The sequence below is a fragment of the Acinonyx jubatus genome, chromosome D1, assembly GCF_027475565.1.
Source record: "Acinonyx jubatus isolate Ajub_Pintada_27869175 chromosome D1, VMU_Ajub_asm_v1.0, whole genome shotgun sequence".
Lineage (NCBI taxonomy): Eukaryota > Metazoa > Chordata > Mammalia > Carnivora > Felidae > Acinonyx > Acinonyx jubatus.
In genome coordinates this window covers 43,700,331-43,726,069 of record NC_069390.1, presented here as the reverse complement: position 1 = coordinate 43,726,069, position 25,739 = coordinate 43,700,331, and the positions used below count along the sequence as shown (strand labels likewise).

Below are 25,739 nucleotides of genomic sequence, written 5' to 3'. Positions count from 1 at the left end.
AGATCATAAAACTAGAAATTGGAAAGCTGGCTTTCAGTTGCAGGCCTTGCCCTTTCAGATAGTGATATTTCAGTGAACCAATGTTTTCTTGATTATGTGCTATGTCTCAGACACTGTTCTGGATGTTTTCATATATACCATTTAACACTTAATCCTTATGGTAGGCCTGAGAGGTATAGTTATATATAGCTCATCTTTTTTTTTTTTTTTTTTTGATGTACATGTGTTGGAGGAGTGGGGGGTGAGGAGTTCAAGTATCCAGAATTTGTAACTGTTATCTGTGTGCCAAAACTTTTGTGTGCAAACATGGGTGTCCATAATCCAGACACTATTTACATAAGATTTTTAAAGCTACAAAATACCACCTGTAAGTAAATTTTCCAATGCCTTTCAATTGGCCCTTGTTACTTGCCTTCTCTTTGACTGTCTTACTATGTTTTCATAGTATATGTGAAAGTTTTTAAAAGAGAACTTTATAACACATCAAGAGACTTGAAAAAATAGGATGAAAACAAGGGTGCCTGGCTGGCTCAGTCAGTAGAGCATGCAACTTTTTTTTTTTTTTTTTACATTTATTTATTTTTGAGAGACAGAGTGCGACAGTGCACGAGTGAGGGAGAGGCAGAGAGAGAAGGAGCAGAATCCAAAGCAGGCTCCAGGCTCTGAGCTGTCAGCACAGAGACTGACACGGAGCTCAAACCCATGAACCGTGAGATCATGACCTGAGCTGAAGTTGGACACTCAACTGACTGACTGAGCCACCCAGGCGCCCCGAGCATGCAACTCTTGATCTCGGGGTCGTGAGTTCAAGCCCCCTGTTGGAGAGTGAGCCTACTTAAAAAAAAAAAAAAAAAGAAAGAAAGAAAGAAAGAGAAAGAAAGAAAAATATAATTATGGGAAATTATTCTAAGCCATACATTTTACTTATGAGGATATAGTAAAATAGAAAATTATTGTATTTTTTAAAATGTCCTATGTTAAACTCAACAGAATGATCATTTTTATAAAATATTTTGGTGACTTTAGATCACAATCGTATACATGCCACAGACGTCCTACATGCAGTTTGGTATCTGACAACCCGGCCAATTCCTGGTTTACAGCAGATCCACAATGATCATGCAACAGGAAACGAAACAGGTACTTCCTTCTAGAAATCTTCCTTTTAATTATTTGTCTAGAAATAATAAATCAAGCAATCTCATTTCATTACCTCTGTTCTTTTAAAATTTTCATTAAGTAACCTTTGGTACATAAAAAGGACTATGTAAATTTTGATGCATAATACATGCAAATTAGGAAACATGACTCACCTTAAGAGCTAGGTTAAGGTCCAATACTGTTGGATCTACCATGTTTCTTTCCTGTGACCCATCCTGGTGCTTGCTATCCCAAATATTATGATAATCCATTTCTTTGCACTTTTCTTTCAATTCTTTTGTTTGTTTTAGGTATATCATGTAAGTTTAAAATGTATAACATTCACAATGAAAGCAGACATACTTAAAAGCTTCATATAAACATTTAAATGATGATATTAAAAACCTTTCATAACATTTAAGTTTTGCCCTCCAAAAAAGCTAATTCTCCTCACCATAAATATAATTAATTATACAAATGTAATGAATTATAACATGGTTCTCTTACTCTAGCTTGTAAAAGAGGGGAGAGTTACTCCAGTGAGATACACACACACACACACATACATACATACATACATACATACATACATACATACCAGGACAGAATTTGCTTAGTTACAAATGTTTGAGAACTATTTCCATACTAATCAGTGTAAATGTCATAGATTTGGCCATTGCTTTATAGTTTTTGGTAGTTGAGTCCAAAGTACTGCCATTATTTTTCTGCCATTTGAAGATACCATTCCATCCATTTCTGATTTCTATAGTTTCTATTGACGAATTGGCCTTCAGTCTTATCTCTCCTGAAAATTAATATGTCCGTTTTCTCTTTGCTGTTGGTTTTTAGCATTTTTGACTATTATGTACTCAGGTGATTTTCTTTGTAGTCATTCTGCTTGGAGTTCAGTGAGCTTCTTGAATATGTTGATTAATAGCTTTTATTGGTTTCAAAATGTGCTCAAAATTCTTCCAGCCTCTCTCCATCGTCCAATTCCAAAGCTACTTTCACATTTTTAGGTTTTTGTTACAACAATATACCACTTCCAGGCACAAAAGTCTATTAGTTTCCTATTGCTGCTGTAATGCCACAGACTTAGTGGCTTAAAACAGCACAGATTTACTATGTTACAGTTCTGGAGGTCAGAAGTCCAAAATAGATCCAGCTGGGCCAACCCAGAGTGTCAGCAAGATTGTGTTCTTCCTAGAGTCTCTTTCCTTGCTTCCTCCAGTGTCTAGAAGCCACTTGCCATTCCATGGCTCATGTCTCTGAAGAAGGGACAGCACTATAGCCTCTTCACGTCTCTCTCTGAGGAAGGGACTCAAAGGCTTACAGTAACAGGATGTTGAGAGGGGTTGATCATGTGATCATCTTCCCCACACCTAACTGTCGGAAGTTGTCCCCTTTTGCCAAGGTAATGAGAACATTGCAGCACTAATTCCTGGAGTAATAAAATGTCACACTGGTCCACCAATCACCATAGGGGCTTATGGAATTTAGGTGATAAAAGGACTTTTGGCCTGGGCCCACCTCATAAGTATCAGTTCTCTGAACCCACCCATCTGAATGCATAGTTCAAATAAACATACTGAGCAACTGGGCAGAACCCCTCCATTAATTCCTCAGTCTTTGCAGAGAGCACCATCATGGTAAAAAGGGTCAAATGGAATCCCCTGAAATTGCCTCATTCTAACAAAGTAGTGAACCAAAGCAACACCGTATTACTGGATGGATTGCAGCCAGAAATTAGTGCCATTATGAAATACTTGATAGGTGCAGAATTTGTGATTTCCATCACGTTGCCATTCATCTTGGTATTCTGACTTTTACACAAGATGAATGGATCTTGGGAAATGATGGTAGATTATTCTAAATTTCATCAGGTGGTGATTCCAGTTGCCACAGTTATTCCAGATATGATCATCTTTTGAATAAGTCAACCTAACTTATAAAGATTCTGTACCAGGTTGGGTGATTGATTTTGTCGGATCCTTATTATCAAGAGGAGATAAGGTTCCTACTGTATGTGAGAGGATGTATATCAGTAACCTAGGGGATTTTTTTGGCCTTTTTGGTACTCCTGTGTCCAATGACAAAAGATAATGAAAAACTACTAATCCAGTATCATAGGATCACAATAGTGCAGAGCCTTGAAAATATAGGTCATTCCACTAGGCAAAGAACCATGATCAGTAGAGATGCTAGCTGAGGACAAAGGGAAAATGGAATGGGTAGTGGAATAAGAAAATGATAACTCTGAACTATAGCTATGTGACCAGTCACAGGAGTGAAGTCTGTAATAGCCACATGTATTTTTCCTCATTGCCATGTATTTATTTTACATAATAAACAAGTTTTTTCTTTCTCTTTCTCATTCTCCTACCACCCAATGTTGATGGACATTTGGGTTCTTTCTACTTTGGGGCTGTTAGGAATACTGCTATGAGTATTCATGTACTAGTTTTTGTGTGGATATATGTTTTCATTTCTCTTGGGCATACACCTAGCTGTGGAATTGCTGGGTCATAAGGTGATTCTGTGGTTAACAGTTTGAGCATCCGCCAAACTGTTTTCTAAGGGGGCTACACTATTTATATTCTCATCAACAATGTATGAAGATTCCTTTTTTTTTGTTACTTGTTATTATCTTTTTAAAAAATTTTTTTTATGTTTATTTATTAAAAAATTTTTTTTAACCTTTATTGATTTTTGAGACAGAGAGCATGAACGGGGGAGGTTCAGAGAGAGATGGAGACACAGAATCTGAAACAGGCTCCAGGCTCTGAGATGTCAGCACAGAGCCCGACGTGGGGCTCGAACTCACGGACTGTGAGATCATGACCTGAGCCGAAGTCGGACGCTCAACCGACTGAGTCACCCAGGCACCCCTGTTTATTTATTTTTGAGAGAGAGAGAGCACAAGGAGGGGAGGAGCAGAGAGAGAGGGAGACACAGAATCCAAAACAGGCTCCAGGTTCCAAGCTATCAGCACAGAGCCTGATGTGGGGCTCAAACTCACAAACCGTGAGATCATGACCTGAGCCGAAACCGGATGCTCAGCCGACTGAGCCACCCAGGCGCCCCAGTTATTATCTTTTTGATAGCCATTCTAGTGACTCTGAAGTGGTATTTCATTGTGGTTTTCATTGCATTTACTTAATGGCTACTAATGTTGAATGCCTTTACCATGTGTATATCTTCTGTGAAGAAATGTCTATTCATGTCATCCATTTTTAAATTTGGTCATTTGTCTTTTTATTACTGAGCTGTAAGAGTTCTTTGTATATTTTGAATATAAGTCCCTTATCAGATTGATTTGCCCCTATTTTCTGCCATTCTGTGAGTTGTCTTTTTACTTTCTTGATAGTGTCTATTGAAGTACAAAATTTTTAATTTTGATGTTTAATTTATCTAATTTTTCTTTAGTTGCTCATGCTTCTGGTATCATGTCTAAGAAGGGTTTTGCCTCACCTAAGATCATGAAGATTTACCCCACGTTTTCTTCTAAGAGTTTCTTAGTTACAGCCACTAAGTTTAGGTCTATGACCCATTGGAACTAATTTGGGGGGGTGGATAAAGGAAGAGATCTAACATTCTTCTGCACATGGATATCCAGTTGTCCCAGAACCATTTGTTGAAAAGAGTTCTTTATATATTCTCCACATAGTCGGCCCTTAAATGTTATTAAATGAGTTTCTACCTTAAAAAATTATGAGCATTAAATGAAACGACATGTATGAAAGAATCTAGCATCATACATGGCACATAGATAACTCTCAACAAGGTCTTGACACCCTTCTACAAAATCAGTTGGCCATAAATGAGGGTTTATTTCTGGATTCTCAGTTTTATTTTATTGATTTGTATGTCTGTCCTTATGCCGGTACTACGTTATCTTCATTACTAGAGCTTTGTTAGTAAGCTTTGAAATTGTAAGTTTAAGTACTCCAACTTTGTTCTTCTTGTTCAAGATTGTTTTGGCTATTCTGGATCTCTTGTATTTCCATATGAATTTAAATTCAGCTTGTGAATTTCTATAAATAATAGCTAGGATTTTGATAGGGATCGTGTGGAATCTGTAGATCATTTTGGGGGAGTATTGCCACTTTAACAATACTAAGTCTTCTGGTCCATGAGCATGGGTATTTTTTCCACTTATTTAAGTCTTCTGTAATTTCTTTTAACAGTATTTTTTAGTTTCCAGGATACTAGTTTTGTACTTTTGTTAAGTTTATTCCTTAGTATTTTATTCTTTTTGATGCTAGTGTAAATAGAATGGTTTTCTTGGGCTTAGTTTTTGATTATTCATTGCTATCATATGTAAATACAGTTGATCTTTTTGCATAAAATGATTTTTTAGATCTTGCAACCTTGATCATCTTTATTAATTCTAATAGCTTTTTAGTGGATTTCTTAGGATTTTTCTATATATAACTTCATGTCACTTATAAGTAGAGATAGTTTTACCTCTTTGTTGTGTGTTGGTCTCAGCCTGTCAATAACCAGTGCTGTGGCTGGACCAGCCTTTGTGGTTATTATGACTGCAAGATGCCCTTTAGCAATAACCACCACACAACTTTGAAAAAATAAAGGTTTTTTATAAGAATTAAAAATTACACAGCATAGCTGGGACCACATAGCAAGGTCACAGGGGGAGAGAGCATGTGCACAAGCATGCATGCAAGTGGATACACCTGGGGTTCTGCTTTTTATTGGGGTCAAGGTTGGCGGTTTCACTGGCTCACTCTTTATTGGTGAATTTAAAACATAAAAGCAGGAACTTAAAGCATGGGTAGAGAGAAAACCAGCAGCCCAGATGATCAGTTATTGAAATCAAGATTTCTAGAAGTGGCCTGGCTTTTTATCTAGACAGGTGGCTGACAGGGTATTTCTTTGAGATAGCCATTTTTATAGTAGATGCCTCTTTGAAATGGATGCTTTGGAGATCAAAGCTTAATCCAGGCACTTATGTTACAAAAAGGGGGGAAAAAACTGTCAGAGTTTTTTCCAGACTGGTTGTCTTTTGCTGAGGCCTCCTTTTAGATTAATCAGCAAATTAAAAGAATCACCATTTTCTGAAAGAAAGTAAACAAGTGGAATCTGTAATAGTTACGTTTAATTGTCCTTGCCAGCCATTTTATTTTCCACACTATTACTTTCACGTTTAACCAAACAACAAAGAAACATCAATATATTAAGATCCTAATGTATCAATTCTAAGTAATTACTGAGTTTAAAAGGATGTCTTTTGCTATTTTTGCTATTTTATATATATACATTTATAATTCTATAGGAAACCCAGAATGCATATAATGTACATAAACTAATTCAAATTATTGGCTGATATTTATAACTAAAATCTTATTAGAAATTTGAATGTTTAGGGGCACCCAGATGGCTCAGTCGGTCACATGTCCACCTTTGGCTCAGGTCGTGATCTTGCAATTTGTGAGTTCAAGCCCCGTGTTGGGCTCTGTGCTGACAGCTCAGAGACTGGAGCCTGCTTTGGATTCTGTCTTCCTCTCTCTCTGCCCACCCCCACCCCCCCCACCTCCACTCACACTCTGTCTCTGTCTCTCTCAAAAATAAAAATAAACATTAAAAGTGTTTTTAATTAAAAAGAAATTTGAGTATTTAAATATATCTTTATCCATACATTTAACTGTCTTTTTAAAAGTTCTAGTGGGGGTGATTCTAAACCTCAATTTAATTAAATATATAAACAGCATAAAAATGAGGTATCTTTATAATTATCGCTAGTGTGTATTAAAGTTATTATGTTAAATTCATGTGATGGCAAGTATTTTGAGTGAGATAAATTATAATCAAGATTGTTATAGGGGCGCCTGGGTGGCTCAGACGGTTAAAGCGACTGACTCTTGGTTTCGGCTCAGGTCATGATCTCGCAGTTTGTGAGTTTGAGCCCCACGTTGGGTGGGCTCTGTATTGACAGTATGGAGTCTGCTTGGGATTCTCTGTCTCCTCTCTGCCCCTCCCCAGCTCGCTCGCTCACTCTTTCTCTCTCAAATAAATGAACTTAAGGAAAAAAAAAAAGAGCATTTTGGACTTTGACAGGCCAGGACATTATTCCTAGTTTCCACTGATGAAAACAATGAATGAAATTTTGTATCTCTTTAATATCTTTGTGGTTTTATTTGCTGTCTAGTCTAAATATGGCTTATTTTTTCTTTTTTGTACTTTAAGATTATTTTAGCAAAAGTAGAGAATGACCATTTAAATAGATAAAGGCACTAAAATACAAAAACAATTTAAGAAATCAATAGTGTAAGATATGAAGACACTGAAGAAAGCATAGCGCTGATAGTGAAAATATTGGTTCTAACTGGAGGATAAAAAGAGAATTATGTTAAATGAGACATTCCTCAGTTTTTGATGTCTTTTCATTTTCCATAATTTTTCTTGCCATCATCTTGTAAGGGGCTTCATGGAAGGAAAAAGAGAAGGGGAAGAGTTGTAGTCTGGGCTACAAATGAAATGTAATCTTTCTGGATAAGATTTGAAATGCATCTATATTGAAAAGCTTAGTTTGTTAATATATTAAATTCCTAAATCTCCATACTGTTTTCATGAAATTTTATTCTCCAGATTGCTTTTTTCCTGTTACTTCCTATACCCTGGCCATTATCTCTAGCCCTTAAATAACAAATGTTTAGAAACCAGAGGTTTTAAAAAATTTTTATTAGCCTAAGTAAGAGAGCATCATAAAGATCTCAGAATGTCTCATAAAGCAAGTGACTTCAGCATCACGTTTAACATTGTTTGTCTCTAGTAGCATGTATTTTGGAAATAAAAGACTGTTGTAAGTCCTTGTTTATAAATAGAGTTTCTTTCTTTGATTAGTCAATAAGTAAGCTAAATAATCTTATTTCCAATGGGGAATCCTGTCCTTAGTCTCATTGTAAGTGGGTCTCATTGTAAGTGTAATGCTGGTGTATTTTGCTTGTTCCTCAGATTCGGATGGTAGAATGAACCCTGGGCAAATTGCCTACATTTCTTCAAGGAGCTGCTCTATTCCAGATGAGAGCTATGGGTGCCTTTCTGCAAACATTCCTGCACTGGAATTGATGGCTCTCTACGTGGCAGCTGCCATGCATGATTACGATCACCCAGGGCGGACAAATGCATTTCTAGTGGCTACAAATGCCCCTCAGGTAAGAAATATTTTCTTAGAAAGTTTAAAAAGCAATTCTCAAATGTTACAACCATGTTGTCGATCCTTTTGTTAAACCATCCTTCACTCCAGTCAGAGAGCCATTCCATGTACATTGTAATTAATCAGATTTTAACACATGACATTGGCATGATTGACATGATGTGTGCTCAAGAATTAAGAAGCCATTACCATCTTCCACTGGAAAATAAAATGTTCAGGAAAGAGTGACTGTTTTATGAAATTCTGGAATTCTTGTCAATATTTTTCCCTTTGGTCAAATTGATGAGGCTGACTAGATGGAAAACTTACTCTTCCTTCTTCCTTTCTATGGCTAAAAACCTAATGATGAAGAACTATCATTTTTGTTGTTTTCCTCTTTTGCCCTTAATACTCAGACTCTAAATCTCTTTTCTAGTACCACCTTGTTTTTGTATCCAATACAGCTGATGAGGTGCAAGATTCCTTTACGGTCAAAATTTTCACAGAACGTAGGAGTTGCCAACAAATGGATACTGTAATGGCAGTAGCTTTACCCATTAGGACTTGGGACTAAATCCTTGGTTTTAAGTGGTCGTGGGTGTTTGTTTAGGCTGGCGATTCCTGAAATGTCATCTTCATGCTTGTAACTGCGTGCCTTACAAAGAACAAATCGTCAGTTGGCTGAATTTCTTACGTCTTCACTTCACTGCTCTATGTATAAACCTCACTTCTGATTTTTTTCGTCTTCAGTAGTCATCCTCTTTGTCACTTCTCTTTCACACACTCTCACTCTTTAAAATATAGGAGATAGATTCTCTAGACAGAACAAGAATAGGACTCAGAGACAAGAGAGAGAGGGTTAAAAATGTTACGAAACTCACTTCTCCAATGGGACTTTATCAATAGCTCATGTTTTCCACAGATAACTTTTTAAAGAATTTTCATCGAGGGGCACCTGGGTGGCTCAGTCGGTTAAGTGGCCGGCTTCGGCTCAGGTCATGATCTCGTGGTCCGTGAGTTGGAGCCCCGTGTTGGGCTCTGTGCTGACAGCTCAGAGCCTGCAGCCTGCTTCTGTTTCTGTGTCTCCCTCTCTCTCTGCCCCTCCCCCATCCGCGCTCTGTCTCTCTCTGCCTTTCAAAAATGAATAAATGTTTAAAAAAATTAAAAAAAAAAGAATTTCCATCGAGATATAATTATTTGCACTCTAAGAATTATGAACTAAGGAGCACATATTTCCTCATTTGCTGTACCAGTCCCACAGGAAGCCTGTGCATTGTCTCTTGCCTCACGCCTCATCATCTTTGACAACCCTGGTCCCGTCGTGAGTCAAAGAGCTGGGCACAGGTGGCACAATGCAGAAAGCACTGGTCTTGAGATCAAGAGACCTGAGTTTGACTTCTTATTACCAAGTTACTAGCTGTGTGACCTTAGATAAGTCACCCTTGTGTCCTTGAACCTCAAAATATGTACCGAATCTGATTAAAGGCAAAGAGATCACATACGAGAAGTTTTCTACTATTTCATATGTTTGAGAGGCTCCCGAATCAGATATCATGTAGACGGAAATTTCTTGCTGTTCACTCTTGGCTTGACGTCTTTCATTAGCTTTGAGTATAGGTGAGTCAGACTTACTTATTACGTCTCCTCCAAAGGATATGGCAAGTGAGAGAATCTCAGTGTTATTTCTCTCCCATGCAGATAAACCAGTAATGCATGAATATAATTTATACAAGTTATATGCTCAAAATGGTTGTCCTAATCAAAATAAAAATATGAAGTCTGGATATAGTATGAGTAACACACGTTATTTCTAACTTCTCATCGCTAAGGATGGCCAAATGATGAAGTGATGGGAGGTGTCAGAATAGAAAGGAAATTGATAGGGAATTCAGTTACTGGAAAAGGATAGCCTTCCAGCCAGTCTCCTTGCTTATGTCTGACTCCCTTTCAGTCTGTTCTCAACTCCTAGGAGCCAGAGTAACACTGTTTAAATGTGAGTTACATCACTTTCTGTTCCAAAACCTCCAGGGGCTTTCACTCCACTCCTAGTAAAAGTCATTGTAATGGCTCAGAAGGTCATATGTGATTTAGCTCCTACTAATTTTTCCGTCTTTATTCACCCAGGTCCAGCCTCCTTGGCCTCCTTGCTATTTTCTCCTGTATCCTAGGCACACTGCACACTCCCTTCTGAGAGCCTTTGCACTTTCTGCCCTCCCTGCCGGGAGTGTCTTGCCCCACACAGCTGTACAGCTCACTCTGTCACCTCCTTCCATTGAAAATTTCAAAAGCCCCTTTCTGACACTCATGAGGTTCCTTCCCTGCTTTATTTCTCTCAGCAGCAGTGCTCATTCAGCATGCTGTGTATTTGGTTTATTGCCTGTCTCTCCTCAGTGGAATATGTCTTCATGAGACCAGGGATTTCTGTCTTTTAGTCCCTAATACCTAGAATAGTACCTAACACATAAAAGTCGTTTAGTAAATATTTGTTGAATGTTGAAGAATGCCTGATTTCTTTGCTCTGCAGGACCGCTAGCTTGTCTGAAATATATTCTGTTCTTCCTAAAGTAATGAGATGCATGAGACCTTGTTCAGCTAGCACATGTGAGATAAGGACTCTTCTGTGAAAGTGTGCGGCGTGTTTATTAGGTAATAAAGTAGGTTCTTTCGTCTTGGGAAGCTCAGTGGGTCTAATTAGGCCATGATTAGTGAAAAATGTTGTAGCTCCAGTGGCAGTGTGCAATACCATCAACTGGATCAAACTTTCTTCGTTCTCATGGTAAGGAAAGTATGCTGGGAAGACACAGGAGGATTATTTTAAGTCCTTGCCATGAAAGAAGGTGAAACATTTAGCCAGGGTTATCCTGAGGAGATGCCAGTATTAAAATTCTAAGAGATTTCTGAGCTGTTTCCAGATGAAAAGCTGGCTGAAAGATGGAAATTAGCGCTTGAGATTAGAGTTTCAGAATATCTTGATGATATTCAGGGTAAGAGGAAACAATTTCTTAAGTAATTTTTAATGTTTTTATTTTTGAGAGAGACTGTGAGCAGGAGAGGGGCAGAGAGGAGGGGGACAGAGGATCTGAAGTGGGCTCTGCGCCGACAGCAGAGAGCCTGATGTGGGGATCGAGCTCCCTAACCATGAGATCATGACCTGAGCTTGGATGCCTAACTGACTGAATCACCCAGGCACTCTGGAAACAAAATTTTAAGTTGAGATTTGTAAATCCAAGACAGTCATAAATGTTTTGTCCCCTCAAAGTATGGATCAAGATGCTGACTAAACACACATGCATTTGACTCCTCATTACAACAGAGAAAAGAATAGGTGGGGAAGGGTATTATCAGAAGATGAAAGAATTTTCCAGAAGTTTTCATTTCTGGGAAATGAAAAACAGATAAATATTGAGAGATAAAAGTATACTAGAGGGGGCTACAGCCAAAGTGGAACCCTACAGAGACTTCTGATGCCATTTGCCCCAGCTTGCTCTGCACGCGCACACACACACACACACACACACACACACACACACACACACACATACATGAACGTGTGCCTGTGGGCCCCCAACCCCTATACACGTACACTATACATCTTTAAGTAAAGCTACTGCAATCCTGCATTTACCTCCAGGCAGAAAACTCCTTTCTCAGACATTGAAGGAAACTTACAGGAGAGAATAAGAATTACTAGTGTAAGTATTAGTACTCCACATTCTCATTCTGGAAACCTAACAGCTGGCACCTGGTCTCATAGCTCTAAGGCAAAACCTGCTGAGTAACAGACCCCGTCCACATTCACAGACTTCTTACTCATCCTTCCTAATTAAAGAGGTGACTCGACAACAAAACATACACAAGCGAACCTAGAATTCTTGTTTTTTAAATATCAACAGATAACTAAGGATTAGTAGACATGAACCATTAACCAGTAGCTTGGAAAGAAAAGGCTGAAATGGACAGAGTAACCAAATACAGGGGAAAAAATCCAGGGAATAGAAAAACCCTTAAGTTTTTTAAAAGGTATTCTCAGAATTTGAGAAATACTGCATCCCTAAGAACAAGAAGCTATGAGAAAGGAAGCATCAGAGAACAAGTTAGATCTCTTAGAAACTAAAAATATTACTGCAAAATTTTTAAAAATGCAACACAAGCACTGGAAGTAAACTCCAGGTAATGTCTCCCAGAATGCAGGCTGAAAAGATAAAGAGGTGGAAAATGTAGGGATGGGGGAAAAATGGGGCACAGTGGACCAGGTCAAGAACTGACCATGGGGAGTTGCAGAAAGAGACGGGTCGTTGGATTGAAGGGGTTCTCCATGTGTCAGGGAGGCTGAATGGGGGTAAAGAACACGAAAAACCTGTACATGGGGTGCCATGGTAAAGTTTCAGAGTAACAAAGGTTTTCTTTACAAAAGGAATTCCTGAGAGAATGATAACAGCACACTTATAAAAGAACAAAAATCCAACTGGCATTGTATTTCAGCAACAGTGGATGCTCAAGAGTACTGGAATAAAGTTTTCAAAATTCTAAGGGAATTCATTTATTTGTACAACAAACATCAGGTGCCCACTGTGAGAGAGGTGCTATTCTAGGCATTATTATTGAACAAAGCAGGCAAAAAAAAAAAAAGTTCTGCCTCTGTACAGCTTACATTCTGGTAAAGCAAGAAAAACAAGATAATAGAGCGTGTCTGCGTGGCAGAGAGATGATGAGGTTGTAAGTGCTGGGAAAGAACTAACACAGCGGAGGAAATGGGAAGTGCTGCTGTAAAGATGATTTTCAGGTTTTCTGATTTCTGGTTATTTTCGAGATTTCTGTATGAAGCTAAGCTACAGCCGAGCATTAAGAGCAAAATAAAGAGAATCTCCGACATACGAAGATTTTTTAAACAAGATTAAATAAGGCATGTACCTGTTCATCCTTAGAAAGTTACTTAAAAAAGTGTCTTAGCAAAACAAAGGTGACAGGGAAGGCAAAGGATCTCAAAAGATACAGGATTGCCAGAAATTTTAGAACAACCCCAGATCTTTGGGGTAAAGGGATCCCAAAATGACAGCTATTTATCATGACTATTTCTTTAGAGAGAAGTACCTTTTCTTTTCTTTTTTTAAAACTAGCTCCTTTGTTTTCTGCCACACCTGATTTACTACCTCTACTGGATTTTTTTTTAAGAACTTTTTTTAAGTGGAAACAATTTTTCTTAATCCAAGATTTTTCACTTTTCAAAAGTACCCTCTTTAATCTCATGACTATGACATAGACATTTTTAAAAGTTTCCTCCTGTTTGTGTTTCAAAAGAGGACACTTGCTAGGGCCATACCACCCTGAACGTACCCGATCTCGTCAAAAGGGGACATTGGTTCACATTTGTCAGCCTCTTCCTCTGTTTGATCGAAATCTTTCACATGTCTGATGGGTTTTCTCTCTTTGTTCACTTATTGAAAGGTGTTTATTATTTGTTAAGATTAATTCTATCAGTTTGTATTAAACCCTGTTGCAAATCTTTCCAACTCAGAAAGAAGGTGAAAAAGGAAGTTTATGATCAGCGGATTTGCTCTGCCAAATTAGAGATGTCATCGCCTGTGGGGTGAAGGAAGGGGATCCATAGCCAGAGACAGCAGGCATCAGGATGCTTTAGCACAAAGTCACAGGATGTCATTTACTGCAGCTCCAAGTTAGCCAGGGCCTGGTCTGCTTTCTCTGGTTGTTATAGAGCCCTCGGTAAAAGCCAGCTGAGGCTTCACTATCTGTTCTTCCTGGAGTGTTTTTCTCATTAAGTTTAAGCTTGGCTTATTGTACGTTCTCACCCAGTATTCTTCCTCAAGTGGAATGGACATTTGCCTCCTACTTATGGCTCCATGATGGTTTCTTGCCTCTGCTCATCTGTGAGGTAGTGGGTTTCTTGGGGTCCAGCGGAGGACTCCTTCCGCTTGCTCTCCAGGTGGGTTTTTCCTTCTCATGTGATAACTTACTTGGACTCTTCTCAATCCATTCCCACTTTCATTTTGTCTTTGAGGTTTCCAGTCGGTGATAACATCTAGATTTTAATACTGATTCAGATTTTTTACCCCTCTTTTATACTTCTTTGGTAATTTCAAAGGGTAATTTGAATGGTGAAGGAATTCTGAACTTCATTATTTCTTTTACTTATCTTGCGAGCCAAGAGTTTATTAAGTCAGCTAGCTCTCCAGGGCACTTGTTACATGTTGTGCTTTATTGAGCTGGAAGTCGTATTACTTTTTCCTGAACAGACAAAGCTGTTCTAATAGTTTATCCATCCTGATCAGATTTGAATATGAATTGGTTAAATCACTATGAAATACAAATTGACCCCTTAGGGAATCTTTGAAGCTTATTATTTCTCTTTGGGATTAATGATGTTTACAAGTTGTAATAAGGTTACTATAAGATGCCTTTTTATTGACATAATTGATATGTAACATTGTGAAAGTTTAAGGTATACATTGTGTTCATTTGATACACATGTTGTAATGTGATTACTATCATGTCACCTAATATCACATCTTTTTTGTGGTAAGTACCAACTTTTAAGTATATAATACCAGTACTAATAACTATAATCGCAATGCTGTACATTAGAGCCCCAGAACTTTGTGCTGTAACTGGACGTTTGTACCCTTTGACCAACATCTTTCTACTTCCCCCACCCCCTGGCAACTACCCTTCTGCGTTTCCATGAGTTCAGCTTTTTTAGATTCCACATACGAGAGATATCAAACAGTATTTGTCTTTTTTGACTTACCTCACTTAGCATAGTGCTCTCAAGGTCCATCCATGTTGTCTCAAATGTCAGGATTTTCTTCTTTCTCATGGCTGGATAAATATTCCATTACACACACACACACACACACACACACATCGACACACATATATACACACACCACATTTTTGTTCATCCATCAGTGGACATTTAGATTGTTTACAGACTTTATATGGCCCATTACAAAGTTTAAATCATCACTGCTTTCATAAAATGCTGTAAAAAAACAATCAAATGGTATTAAGTATCTATGCTTACATTTAGACTATAGCTAATTTTCACAAATAACATGTAAACCTATTTAAGTTCCCAGAATATAGATCTTAATGTAGATTGCATTCTATTTTTATCTGTCCTTCTTTCTCATTAACAAGAAGCTTTATGAAAACCAGGAGACAGGTTTTTATGTTTATCCCTAGCCTTTAGCACTGGCTGTGAAAGTTTTTAAAATAATTACTGTGCTTATTTAATAACCTTTTTAATTGCTCAATTTTTAGAGGTAGAAGAGGCTCTGACAAATCTATAAGTCACTGTTTTTTAAAATCTGTATTCTAAAGTTCTAGAGTACTGAGGGACTTCCACTGAAATGAGGTGGATGAACAGTGAAGGGTCCCATTCCACTTGCACCAGAGGATTTGTGCTTTTACCTGTGTCCTGCTTCTCGCTTACTCCCAGGGACAGTGTCAGGATGGGAGTACAGGCTGTGTCCTTCCCAGGCATGTGGGACTGCGACTCACCCGGGACACTGCTCCTGCCTCTTCTTTGGTCCTCACCACAATGACTCCGTGCTAGCTGAAGAAGAGAAATGTGTCCTTAAATCTGCTGTGTCTCTCTAATGACTTTCCTAACAGAAGCTTTACTGATTTAATGAAGTGGACCTCAGATATCAACTTTATGTCTCTTGAGGGCAGCATGGTGTCTGCAAAGATGAACTTTGGAGACGAATTACCCTTTCACCTACTAGATGTACATGCTGGAAAGGGGTATCTTCCCCTTTCTGTACTTCAGTAAACTCATTTAGAAAATTATCACAACCCTTCTTCACAGATATTAAAATGCTTGGCATATAGTAGTTACTCATTGTTTATACTCTTCCAACCTAACTCTGTTTATTATTAAAGATTACTATCTCTGAGATGCCTGACTCATTTTCCTTATTACTTTTCAGGCAGTTTTGTACAACGACAGATCTGTTCTAGAAAATCATCATGCCGCATCAGCTTGGAATCTATATCTTTCTCGCCCAGAGTACAACTTCCTTCTTAATCTTGATCACGTGGAATTCAAGCGCTTTCGTTTTTTAGTCATTGAAGCAATCCTTGCCACAGATCTTAAAAAGCATTTCGATTTCCTTGCTGAATTCAATGCCAAGGTTTGTGTACATATTAATGTCTGGCTTCAAAGATGGAAATCTTTATTGTCAGTATTACTGATAAGTGTTTTTTAATGCTAAGTTAGAGTTAATACTACTCATAAAGTCATAATGCGACCATATGCAAGACAATATATGCCAATATTTTTTAAATAATATTTATTATAACATGTCCTAAAAAGACTGTCACTTGCTACATTTCTTTTCTGACACATAGACTTATAACTTTCCTTCACATGGTGATAAGCCAATTAATGATGCAAAAAGCTTTTAGGGGCAGAGTGGAGAAAGTTGTGCACAGTGCCAACTAAGGTATTTTATGAAATTGAAGATGGGCTTCTCAGCCAGTTATACTTACCTCACTGCACCTGTTCATCCCCTCTTCACATTAGTGTTTAGCTGGCTGGTGTGGGAGAAGACTGTCCACTCTTCCACTGGAGTATAATGCGCTCATTGAAGAACGGCTGGGGTTGCCCACTGTGCGCGGTCGTCCAGCACAGAGTAAGGGAGGAACGGGTGAAAGTCCCTGCCGTTAAGAATTCGCATTCAATAGGGAATTGAGAATCACTGCCCTCATGTGATAGTGCTAGTCACTGGCATGTGTTCTACCCCTGAGACGTCAGGGGTGGAAAATGCTTTACAGACTCAGAGATTTACACAGCTTTACAGATTCTTGAGGGAAGGATGCTCTCTCTTTGGCTGGCAGGAAGCTGTTATTCCCTTGATGACATTTGTGACCTAAAGGAAAGGTGCACCTTCAGGGTAGAGGAACTGGTAACAAAGGAATACTAGATTTAACCAGCCGGGTGGAGACCCTGTATGTGGCGGTCATGATATTAATAAAATACTTAGAAAAATAAAAAAAAATTATATGCCTTTAAAATTATTTTATTGTTGTGTTGCTCTGTTAACTTTTATTTAATAATGAAAATCCATTTAAGTGCTTAAGTCAGAGTAACAGATGTTTGTTTTTACAGGTCCAAGATCAGCTAGCCCAGTGCTTTTGAATCTGTGTTCCTCAGAGGTTTCTATTCTGTAGTCTCTCAGGAAAATGTCACATGAGTGGGGCTCTAGATCTCCTACACGGGTTCAATCAAAACAGCTCTCCTTTTTAGTGTTTTCTATAGTGACTTTGACAAAAGGGTTTGGTGCCTAAGACACTGCTAACGTTCAATAACCACTGATCTGGGCCATGTACTTTATTTTTTACAAGAGAAAATTGGAGTTTTTGGAAGGCATAGTAAGTTGCCTACTTAGTGATGATAATTACCATTTATTTAAATAACAGTGTTAGCATATACTGTGATCTAGGCATTTTTCATTTATTAATCTTCATGGCAATATGGCTGGATTGGTACTACTTTTCCTATTTTATAGATGAAGAAATTTACATTCAGGGAGATGAAGTCATTTTTCCAGTATCACACAATGAATAAATCGAGTCAGGATTTGAAACCATTGAGATCAACTTTTAAAACTTGTCTTCTTTCAACTATACCATATTTTCCTTTCACAGCTAAAGCCAACTTCTCTTTAGGTCTTAAGTGTTCTGTAAAATTATAGTGTATATTATATATTAAATTATATATTAATTACATATGTAATATATACACAAGTTATAATTTTGTGGTAATCACACGTATTGAAACCACAGTTTCTGTTTTTATGATGTTCTGCTTCCTTAGAAACAAAATTAGAACAACACTTCAAAGTGTCATTCTACCATTAACCCATATTCCTTCCTATAATTTAGACAGGAAATAGTTTTAAGATACTTTTGGGGGCAAAAACCCAACTCCTGTGCCCTCAAAAGCTAAAATAATTGTTTTTCCAACACAGGCCAATGATGTAAACAGTAACGGTATAGAATGGAGCAATGAAAATGATCGCCTCTTGGTATGCCAGGTGTGTATCAAACTGGCAGATATAAACGGCCCAGCGAAAGTTCGGGACTTGCATTTGAAATGGACAGAAGGCATCGTCAATGAATTTTATGAGCAGGTAGGTTGAAACGTGAGATTGGAGGGATTTTTGAGAGCCGCCATCTGAAGATGCTAGTCTTTGAGATTTGGGTAAGCTACATCGAGTGTTTGAAGTCTGTTTGCCTTGACCAAAAATGGTTAGAAGTTGTTGAATTTGCTCTGGTCTTAGTGTTTTCTCAGCTCTGTTTTGCTCTTGCTGCTAAAACTTAAAACAAAAAATATCTTACTGCCTATCTGACATGGGTCGAATGTCCCTTGAGTCAAGAGGTAAGGCTACACTACATTATGATTCCAAGATTGCTTTCAAAACCCTGAGTGCCTGCAACCTAGGATCATTTATTTCCAGATGCAAATGTTTTTAATTGATTCAGGGTATACTTAGATGATATATTAAAGAATATGAATCCATTTCCAATTCTGCTGCAGAAAGACTGCCTTAGAAACATCAACTGGATAAAAGTCCTGGCAGAGGGTAAGACATTTGAGGGCTAGAAATGGAGATAAAGGAGTTATTTCGTGGTTTTAAGGATTCAAAGATATAAACATGCTCTTGTAGGTTTTAAAATCTTGCCTTTAAAATAATACTGTACCTGAATGCACTTGTATGCCCAACATGCACCAAAGCCAATCACTGAGATATTGAGTGAGCAGCAAGGAAAGGGTTGGAGAAGTAGCCACACTAGGAGATTGGAGCTCAGGCCTCAAATTTGCCTTCTCAGAGTGGAAGAGTGTGGAATATTTAAAGGCAAACAGAAAGGATCTGGGCAAAAGGGAGCGGAGCTATGTATTTCAAAATCAGATGAAGGAAGTTAATAAGTAGAGAAGGTTGAAGTTCATTTAGACCCAATTTATAATATACCTTTTTTTGAAGTTTTTTTTTTTTTTTAATTTTGAGAGAGCAAGCAGGGGAAGGTCAAAGAGAGAGCGAGAGGTAGAGAGAGAATCCCAAGCAGGCCCCACACCACCAGCATGGAGTCCGACACAGGGCCCAAACTCACCAACTGCAGGATCATGACCCGAGCCAAAATCAAGAGCCAGATGCTCAACTGACTGAACCACCTAGCTGCCCCTATAATGTGATTATTTTTAAAGTATACAGAATTCTCATTACACAAAGTTAGAATCCATGCTGGGAGGTTGAATCCCAGGTTCTTTTTTTTTTTTTTTAAACCAGCAATGTGATCTAGGATAAATTACTTAACCTCTCTGCGCCTTAGTTTCTCCATTGATAAAATGGGAATATTTGATGGGATCACCTCATAAGATTGCTGTGAGGATTAGATGAATTAATAAAGTTCTTAGAACAGTTCCTGACACCCAAATGATCAATAAATGTCAGCTTTTGTAATTCCAGGTTTATTACTAAACATATTATTTCAGACAATTTTATTTAATCTAAGTTTCATTATTCATCTTTAGAACAAAAGGTCATCTGACACCCTACCACATGGAGTTATCATGAAGGTTAAATGTGCTAATCTATAATGAAAGTCCTAGTCAACCTGCATCAACACTATTAAATTTCTTTCTCAATCTGGTTAGGCTGTTAAACATCTTTTGGGTACAGATGCAAAATTCTAACCTTGACCAACTTTTTATTTTTTTGTTATCTTGTTATCCTGTCTTTATACTCCTATATCCATTTAAGTGCCATGGGCTTAAAAAAACCAAACTCATTAAAAAAAAAAAAAAAGCAAAATTTAGGAAATTGTAGAATCCTGTGGGTAAATCCAACTGAGCTTTCTTTTTGGCAAACAATGGTTTTCTTCCTCACAGAAGATAAAATCATAGATTTCTAATCATGGGGCAATCACTAGGACAGTCTCTGGTTGTTTCCCTAGGACAATGCTGGCTCATCACATGGACACTGTTGCCTACACAGTTTATACATTCTAGAGGTTATTCATTCCCCACCAGTTCAAATCCTAGGAATGAAAATGTTCATCGTATCCTCTGGGGAATGCTCAGTACTGTGCTAAATACTTGATATAATATTGCTTTTCATCCTCAGAGCAACCTTTAAAGTAGATTATTCAGATTTTACACATGAAATGGGCATAGAGCTTGCTCAACACCACACAGGTTGTTGGTGGCAAAAGCAGGCTTTGAAACCACATCTGTCTGAGCTCCAATTGTGCTCTCTGAAGCCCTGGAGGGCACAGTGAGAGGGTATCAGAGGGCAGGCACGGGAGTGCTCCTTCTCTCCTCTCTTTCTGTTTTACATGCTAGGTTTTCTGATTCAGATTCATTAAAAGGATCTGCTATTAGAAAAGAGCAGGGTGTTGAAAGGCACTTACAAAATTCAACTCTACACATTGGACGTACAAAGTTTCCATGATACCATCTCCCCTTAGGAGAAGGGGAATCTATACGTGACATAGAATTTTGCAGGTTGTTAGATTCGTTCTTTTTTTAATGTACATTTTTCCTGTAAACTGGTGCAGTGTGAAAATAGTCTCACTTAGAATTTCTCAAATATTGGAGGAATTCTTACAGTTAAAATGGCAGTAATTAGACACTTCCTTGTAAAACTTATTTTGATGTAGACTATGCATATTTAGAAACCTTAAGACAGGGGTGCCTAGGTGGCTTAGTTGGTTAAGTGTCCGACTCTTGATTTCGGCTCCCATGCGTGATCCCACGAACAGGGAGATGGAGCCCCACGTTGGGCTCTGCACGGACAGTGTGGAGCCTGCCTGAGATCCCCTCTCTGGCCCTCCCTTATTCACACATGCACTCTCTCAAAATAAATGAATAAAAACTAAAAAGCAAGATAATTTTAACAGCAAAGCTCAGTGGTTATTCTTTCAGTAGTTACAAATGTACTTTTCTTTTTTAAATGATCAGGGAGATGAAGAAGCTAATCTTGGTTTGCCCATCAGTCCCTTCATGGATCGTTCTTCACCTCAACTAGCAAAACTCCAAGAATCTTTCATCACCCACATAGTGGGGCCTCTGTGTAACTCCTACGATGCTGCCGGCTTGCTGCCGGGTGAGTGGATAGAAGCAGAAGAGGAGGAAGATGCCGAAAGTTGTTATGATGAAGAAGATGGCGAAGAATTAGATACAGATGATGAAGAAATAGAAGACAACTTAAATCCTAGTAAGAATGGAGGGATATTATAAATTCTCAAATGGATGTTTGCAGTTAATAACACTAAATTTGGATCTTTAAGATACAGATTCTGTAGTTCTGTCTGGAGTAACTAGTAGCTCAATGTTCAGATTGAATAGTCTCTTGAGTAACTCCTGGGTGCCGTGCTGATGCCACGACACACGGTCTTGGTTGAAGTAGCATCTCTCTGGGTATTGTCCTCCAGCCAGTTCGCTTCAGGAGGTTCTACCTGTGCAGCACAGTAGGACTGTCACCATATCTGACTGTGTGAGGTGAGTGGGCTCGAGGGGCCAGTCCTTGACACCTGCTGCCTTTCTGGCTGTAAATGAAATCCAGTATTTGCTCTTTAAAGTCGAATTTAAATGACATTATATCCGGCATTCCAAGCATGCTATAGCTGAGAACAGAGAGCATAATTATGAAGAACTAGCCCCCCACATCCCCAGTTGTCTTCAGGATCAGTATAGTGAAGAGTGGTTTTCTGCCACCACCATGTGAGCATCATCTCGGGCAAATGACTGGCTTCCAAAAATTATTTCTACTCATTGAAGCTGTAATAATTGTGTTTAATTCAGTACCTAAGTCCTAAAAAAACATCGTTTAACTGCATTTTTTTATCACTTGAAATTTTAGTACTGTCCTCCCCTCTCGCCCCACCCAGTCTTCCCTAATCCTTTTCTCTGCTTCATTTTCATCTGTTCATATTTAACCCCATCTTGTGTTTTGCTTCTTCATTTGCTTTTCTAGATCTTTCCATTAGAATATGAGCTCCACGGTGCAGAGATTATCTTACTGCATATTACTACAACCCCAGTGCCCTAGAGAAATGCCTGGAAAGTAATAGGCACTCAGGTGTTTAGTGAATGAATGATTGAAGTGTATTACTAGGATTAGAATCTGTCTGTTTTAAACTTCACAGAACCACGAAGGAGGAAAGGCAGACGACGAATATTTTGTCAGCTAATGCACCACCTCACCGAAAACCACAAGATATGGAAGGAAATCATCGAGGAAGAAGAGAAATGTAAAGCTGATGGGAATAAACTGCAGGTGGAGAATTCTTCCTTACCTCAAGCAGATGACATTCAGGTCATTGAAGAAGCAGATGAAGAGGAGGAGAGACAGTTTGAATAAAAGAAAAGACATCTTGAAGAAGTCCCGAGGGCCATGCCCAGGGTCAGAAGTCCTCGCCTGGCACTGACCATGCGGACTCGCAGCCGACCGCTCCCAGGTGGACGGGCCTGAGGACCGCGAGAGGACCCTCGCTGCGCTGGCAGCTCCCCGGTCCTGTGCACTTGCGGCACACGGACACAGACCGGACGAGTGTTCGTAGAACGGGGCTTCCGTCGCTCGTGTTGCGAAGCTCTTCCTCGATGCCTCCACTGGTATCTACTTTGTCGTAATAACGCTTTGCCAGGTAGTAAGCTCTTACTTCCATGAGGGGTAGCTAGAACTAAAAATTCACGGGACCTCAGTTTCCAAGATGGGCAGAACTTTTTGCTTTCATGAAAACATTTTCCACGTGTCTTTTAGGTCTTTGAATGTGTGTGTCGGGGGGGAAGTCTGTGCCTGCCTAAAAAAGAACCCCGTGTTTGCCTTTCTGAGGGATCCGTTCAATGCAGTACACTGGCCAATGCCGTTCTCCCAGCCACGTTTATCCGTGAAAGACTGAATGACATTTGTCAAACACGACAAAATCCAGGCGCATCAGTTTGATGCTTTTCACCGTCGTGTGTTACCTTCTACGTGTGTTCTATTTCTGCTCCGAGTATTCAGGTTTGCTGTGGACAGAAGTCTTAATTCCAGTCCCACTGACTTCATTCCGTGGTTGAATTTTTAAAGCTGTTCAGGTTTAAAAATGAAGGAATTGTATTGTTTAGTCAAAACTGTTCTTAGTACTCTTGCTCAGGATTAGTATTTTTCAATATTTAGTTAATATAAACAGACTTGTCAGAAGAAAAGAATGGTCCTAAAGATGTTAACTTTTTGTGAAGTGAGCATTTTCTCTCAGATCTCATAATTTGAGACTAAAGTGGAGGAAAAGGAGAGGTCTTTTGCCTTATTGCAAAAATCAGACGAAGCTAACCCTATCGAAGATAAAGAACAAAAGCACTGGTAGGAGTTCTAAAAGGCACAGTGAATAATCAGAGTATGTGCTTATCTCTAGATCCAGATCTTAGGTGTCATGTTTAGTCACCGTAAAACTGATGCTAATCTTTGTTCATTTCCTCCTGCCTCGAGACTACATGGCAGAAGTGACCTATGACTACTTAGTACTTCGAGAGCCCAACTGCAAGTCTAATTTTTAAGAAAGTAAATGGTGGGAAGCCTTAATTGCAAAGAAAATGGTTATTTACAATATTCATGAACTCCTAGGGTACAGATAGCAAGATGGTAGACTACTTTGTTTTTTTCTTCTTGGAGACCATATTTTGGATCCATGTAGCTTTTGTAGACGGTAAAAACATTAATTTCCCAAGATGGTTTATTTACATATGATGTCAGGCAGTTTCTTACCTACCTGGAATATTTGGCGTATCTCAAAAATATTAAAGATCTATAGAAGTGTTGGAAGTTTTGATCTTGTATAATATTTAATGAATCACCGAGCTTTATTTATTAGACATGTTGAGTGCTCAGTTCCTTCCTGCCACTTTTGCTACCACTGCCACATGATTTGTAACCTGGTCGCACATTACTAAGTAAAAAAATTTTAACTAATTTATTGAGTTTGCACTTACAATGTATATATCCTGTGCTTTTATTTCTCTAGTGCACCTTTTGCATCCTAGGTATACTTCTGCTGTTGCAAAGCCCATGTGTATAAAATCACATGTGCTTACATGCTTAATGAAACTTAGATTTCCTTTCTATTTTATTAAAATTTTGTATTGGGGTTAATGTATATATTTTCTCAAAAGGAATGTCTTATCAAAAATACTATTACTGAGAACTCCTTTTTAAATAACTTTTAAATTATTTAATCTTTGCTAAATAATTGACATGTTAAAATAGCCCAAAGAAACCTAAAACAAATTCATAAATTGTAAGAAATGAATGTGACTATATTAAGTACAGTGCTATGCTATTAAATGAAATCTTACTTGAAAAATTGCCACAAGCCATATTACATATCCTATTTTGGTTACTACTGAATCAGACTTTTATTTTAACTTTCATCATGAATTTACTATTGTTTTAAACTCACTGGTCTTAGAAATCTTGTAGTGCTGTAATATATTTATGTGCTTAGTGATACATTCTTTCTCCATAAAAAAAAATTTTAAAGTTATTTCCTGATTTGAAGGCTGTTTCCTGCTATTCTTACTTTGTTGGTGCTGTTGACGTTTTCTGTTCTTATAAGAATCCTGTAAACTCTAGCACTGCTGAACTCAAAAATTTCTTCTCTCTAGATTGCATCTCATAGGAACAAACTTCACAAAAGAGATGAATAAAGCCAACTCTGGTTTCCTTATTATAGTTGCCAGACTAATCTGAACAGCTCTAGAGGGTGGGTGGGGATGGCGACTGGGCTGTGGAGCGGGGATGAACAGCTTCCCAGAGGAAAAAGTGATTTACCTTGGAGATAATTGCTTGTGGAAAGAAAACAACACTATGTGTAGAGGCCAAGACAAGAACTATCCTCACACTGGAGGGGGCCAAAGGAGGTTTAGAGTGACTGGAAGGGAATAGTAGAGAGAGAGTGACTAATGAAGGGCGTGGCAAAGCATGACATGCCATTTAAGTATTTTTCCTTGAGGAACAACTAGAAAAGTTTTAATCTTGAAGAGGGACATGATTAGATTTACATTTTTTAAAAATAAAATTTATTTATTTTGAGAGATCGAGCAGGGGAAGGGCAGAGAGAAAGAGAGAGAAGCCTAAGCAGAATGTCCATACTGTCAGTGCCGAGCCCAATGCAAAGCTTGAACTCCCGCACCATGAGATCATGACCTGAGCTGAAGTCAAGCATCAGATGCTTGAGCCCCTCAGGTGCCCCAAGATTTACATTTTTATGAAGATCAAATAACATACTATGTCAAATGGAAGAATAAGATTAGACATGGAGAGATCTCCCCAATCTGGACATGAAGAGATTACAGGACAACAGAGAGGTAAGTAGACTGGAGATTCAAGATGTAGAATCAGTTTGCTCGAGATTAATTGGATAGGATGGTAAGCAGACGACAGTGACT

At 38.4% G+C, this 25,739-nt stretch overlaps 1 protein-coding gene and 1 long non-coding RNA gene across 2 annotated transcripts in view; one reads left to right on the top strand and one right to left on the bottom strand.

The window, feature by feature from the left end:
* PDE3B (phosphodiesterase 3B) overlaps positions 1-25,018 on the top strand; it is a 172,137-nt gene extending 147,119 nt beyond the window's left edge. The window contains exons 11-16 of the mRNA XM_027073073.2: positions 1,027-1,140; positions 8,113-8,312; positions 16,243-16,446; positions 18,286-18,447; positions 21,276-21,531; positions 22,463-25,018. Coding sequence (XP_026928874.2) covers positions 1,027-1,140; positions 8,113-8,312; positions 16,243-16,446; positions 18,286-18,447; positions 21,276-21,531; positions 22,463-22,677 — 1,151 coding nt within the window. The 3' untranslated portion in view covers positions 22,678-25,018. The remainder of the gene's footprint in view (positions 1-1,026; positions 1,141-8,112; positions 8,313-16,242; positions 16,447-18,285; positions 18,448-21,275; positions 21,532-22,462) is intronic.
* On the bottom strand, positions 15,212-17,184 carry LOC128311821 (uncharacterized). Its single transcript, XR_008290451.1, has 2 exons — positions 16,805-17,184; positions 15,212-15,866 (listed from the first exon to the last, which is right to left on the bottom strand). It is a non-coding gene; the product is annotated as an uncharacterized LOC128311821 (long non-coding RNA).
* Positions 25,019-25,739: the final 721 nt, after the last annotated feature.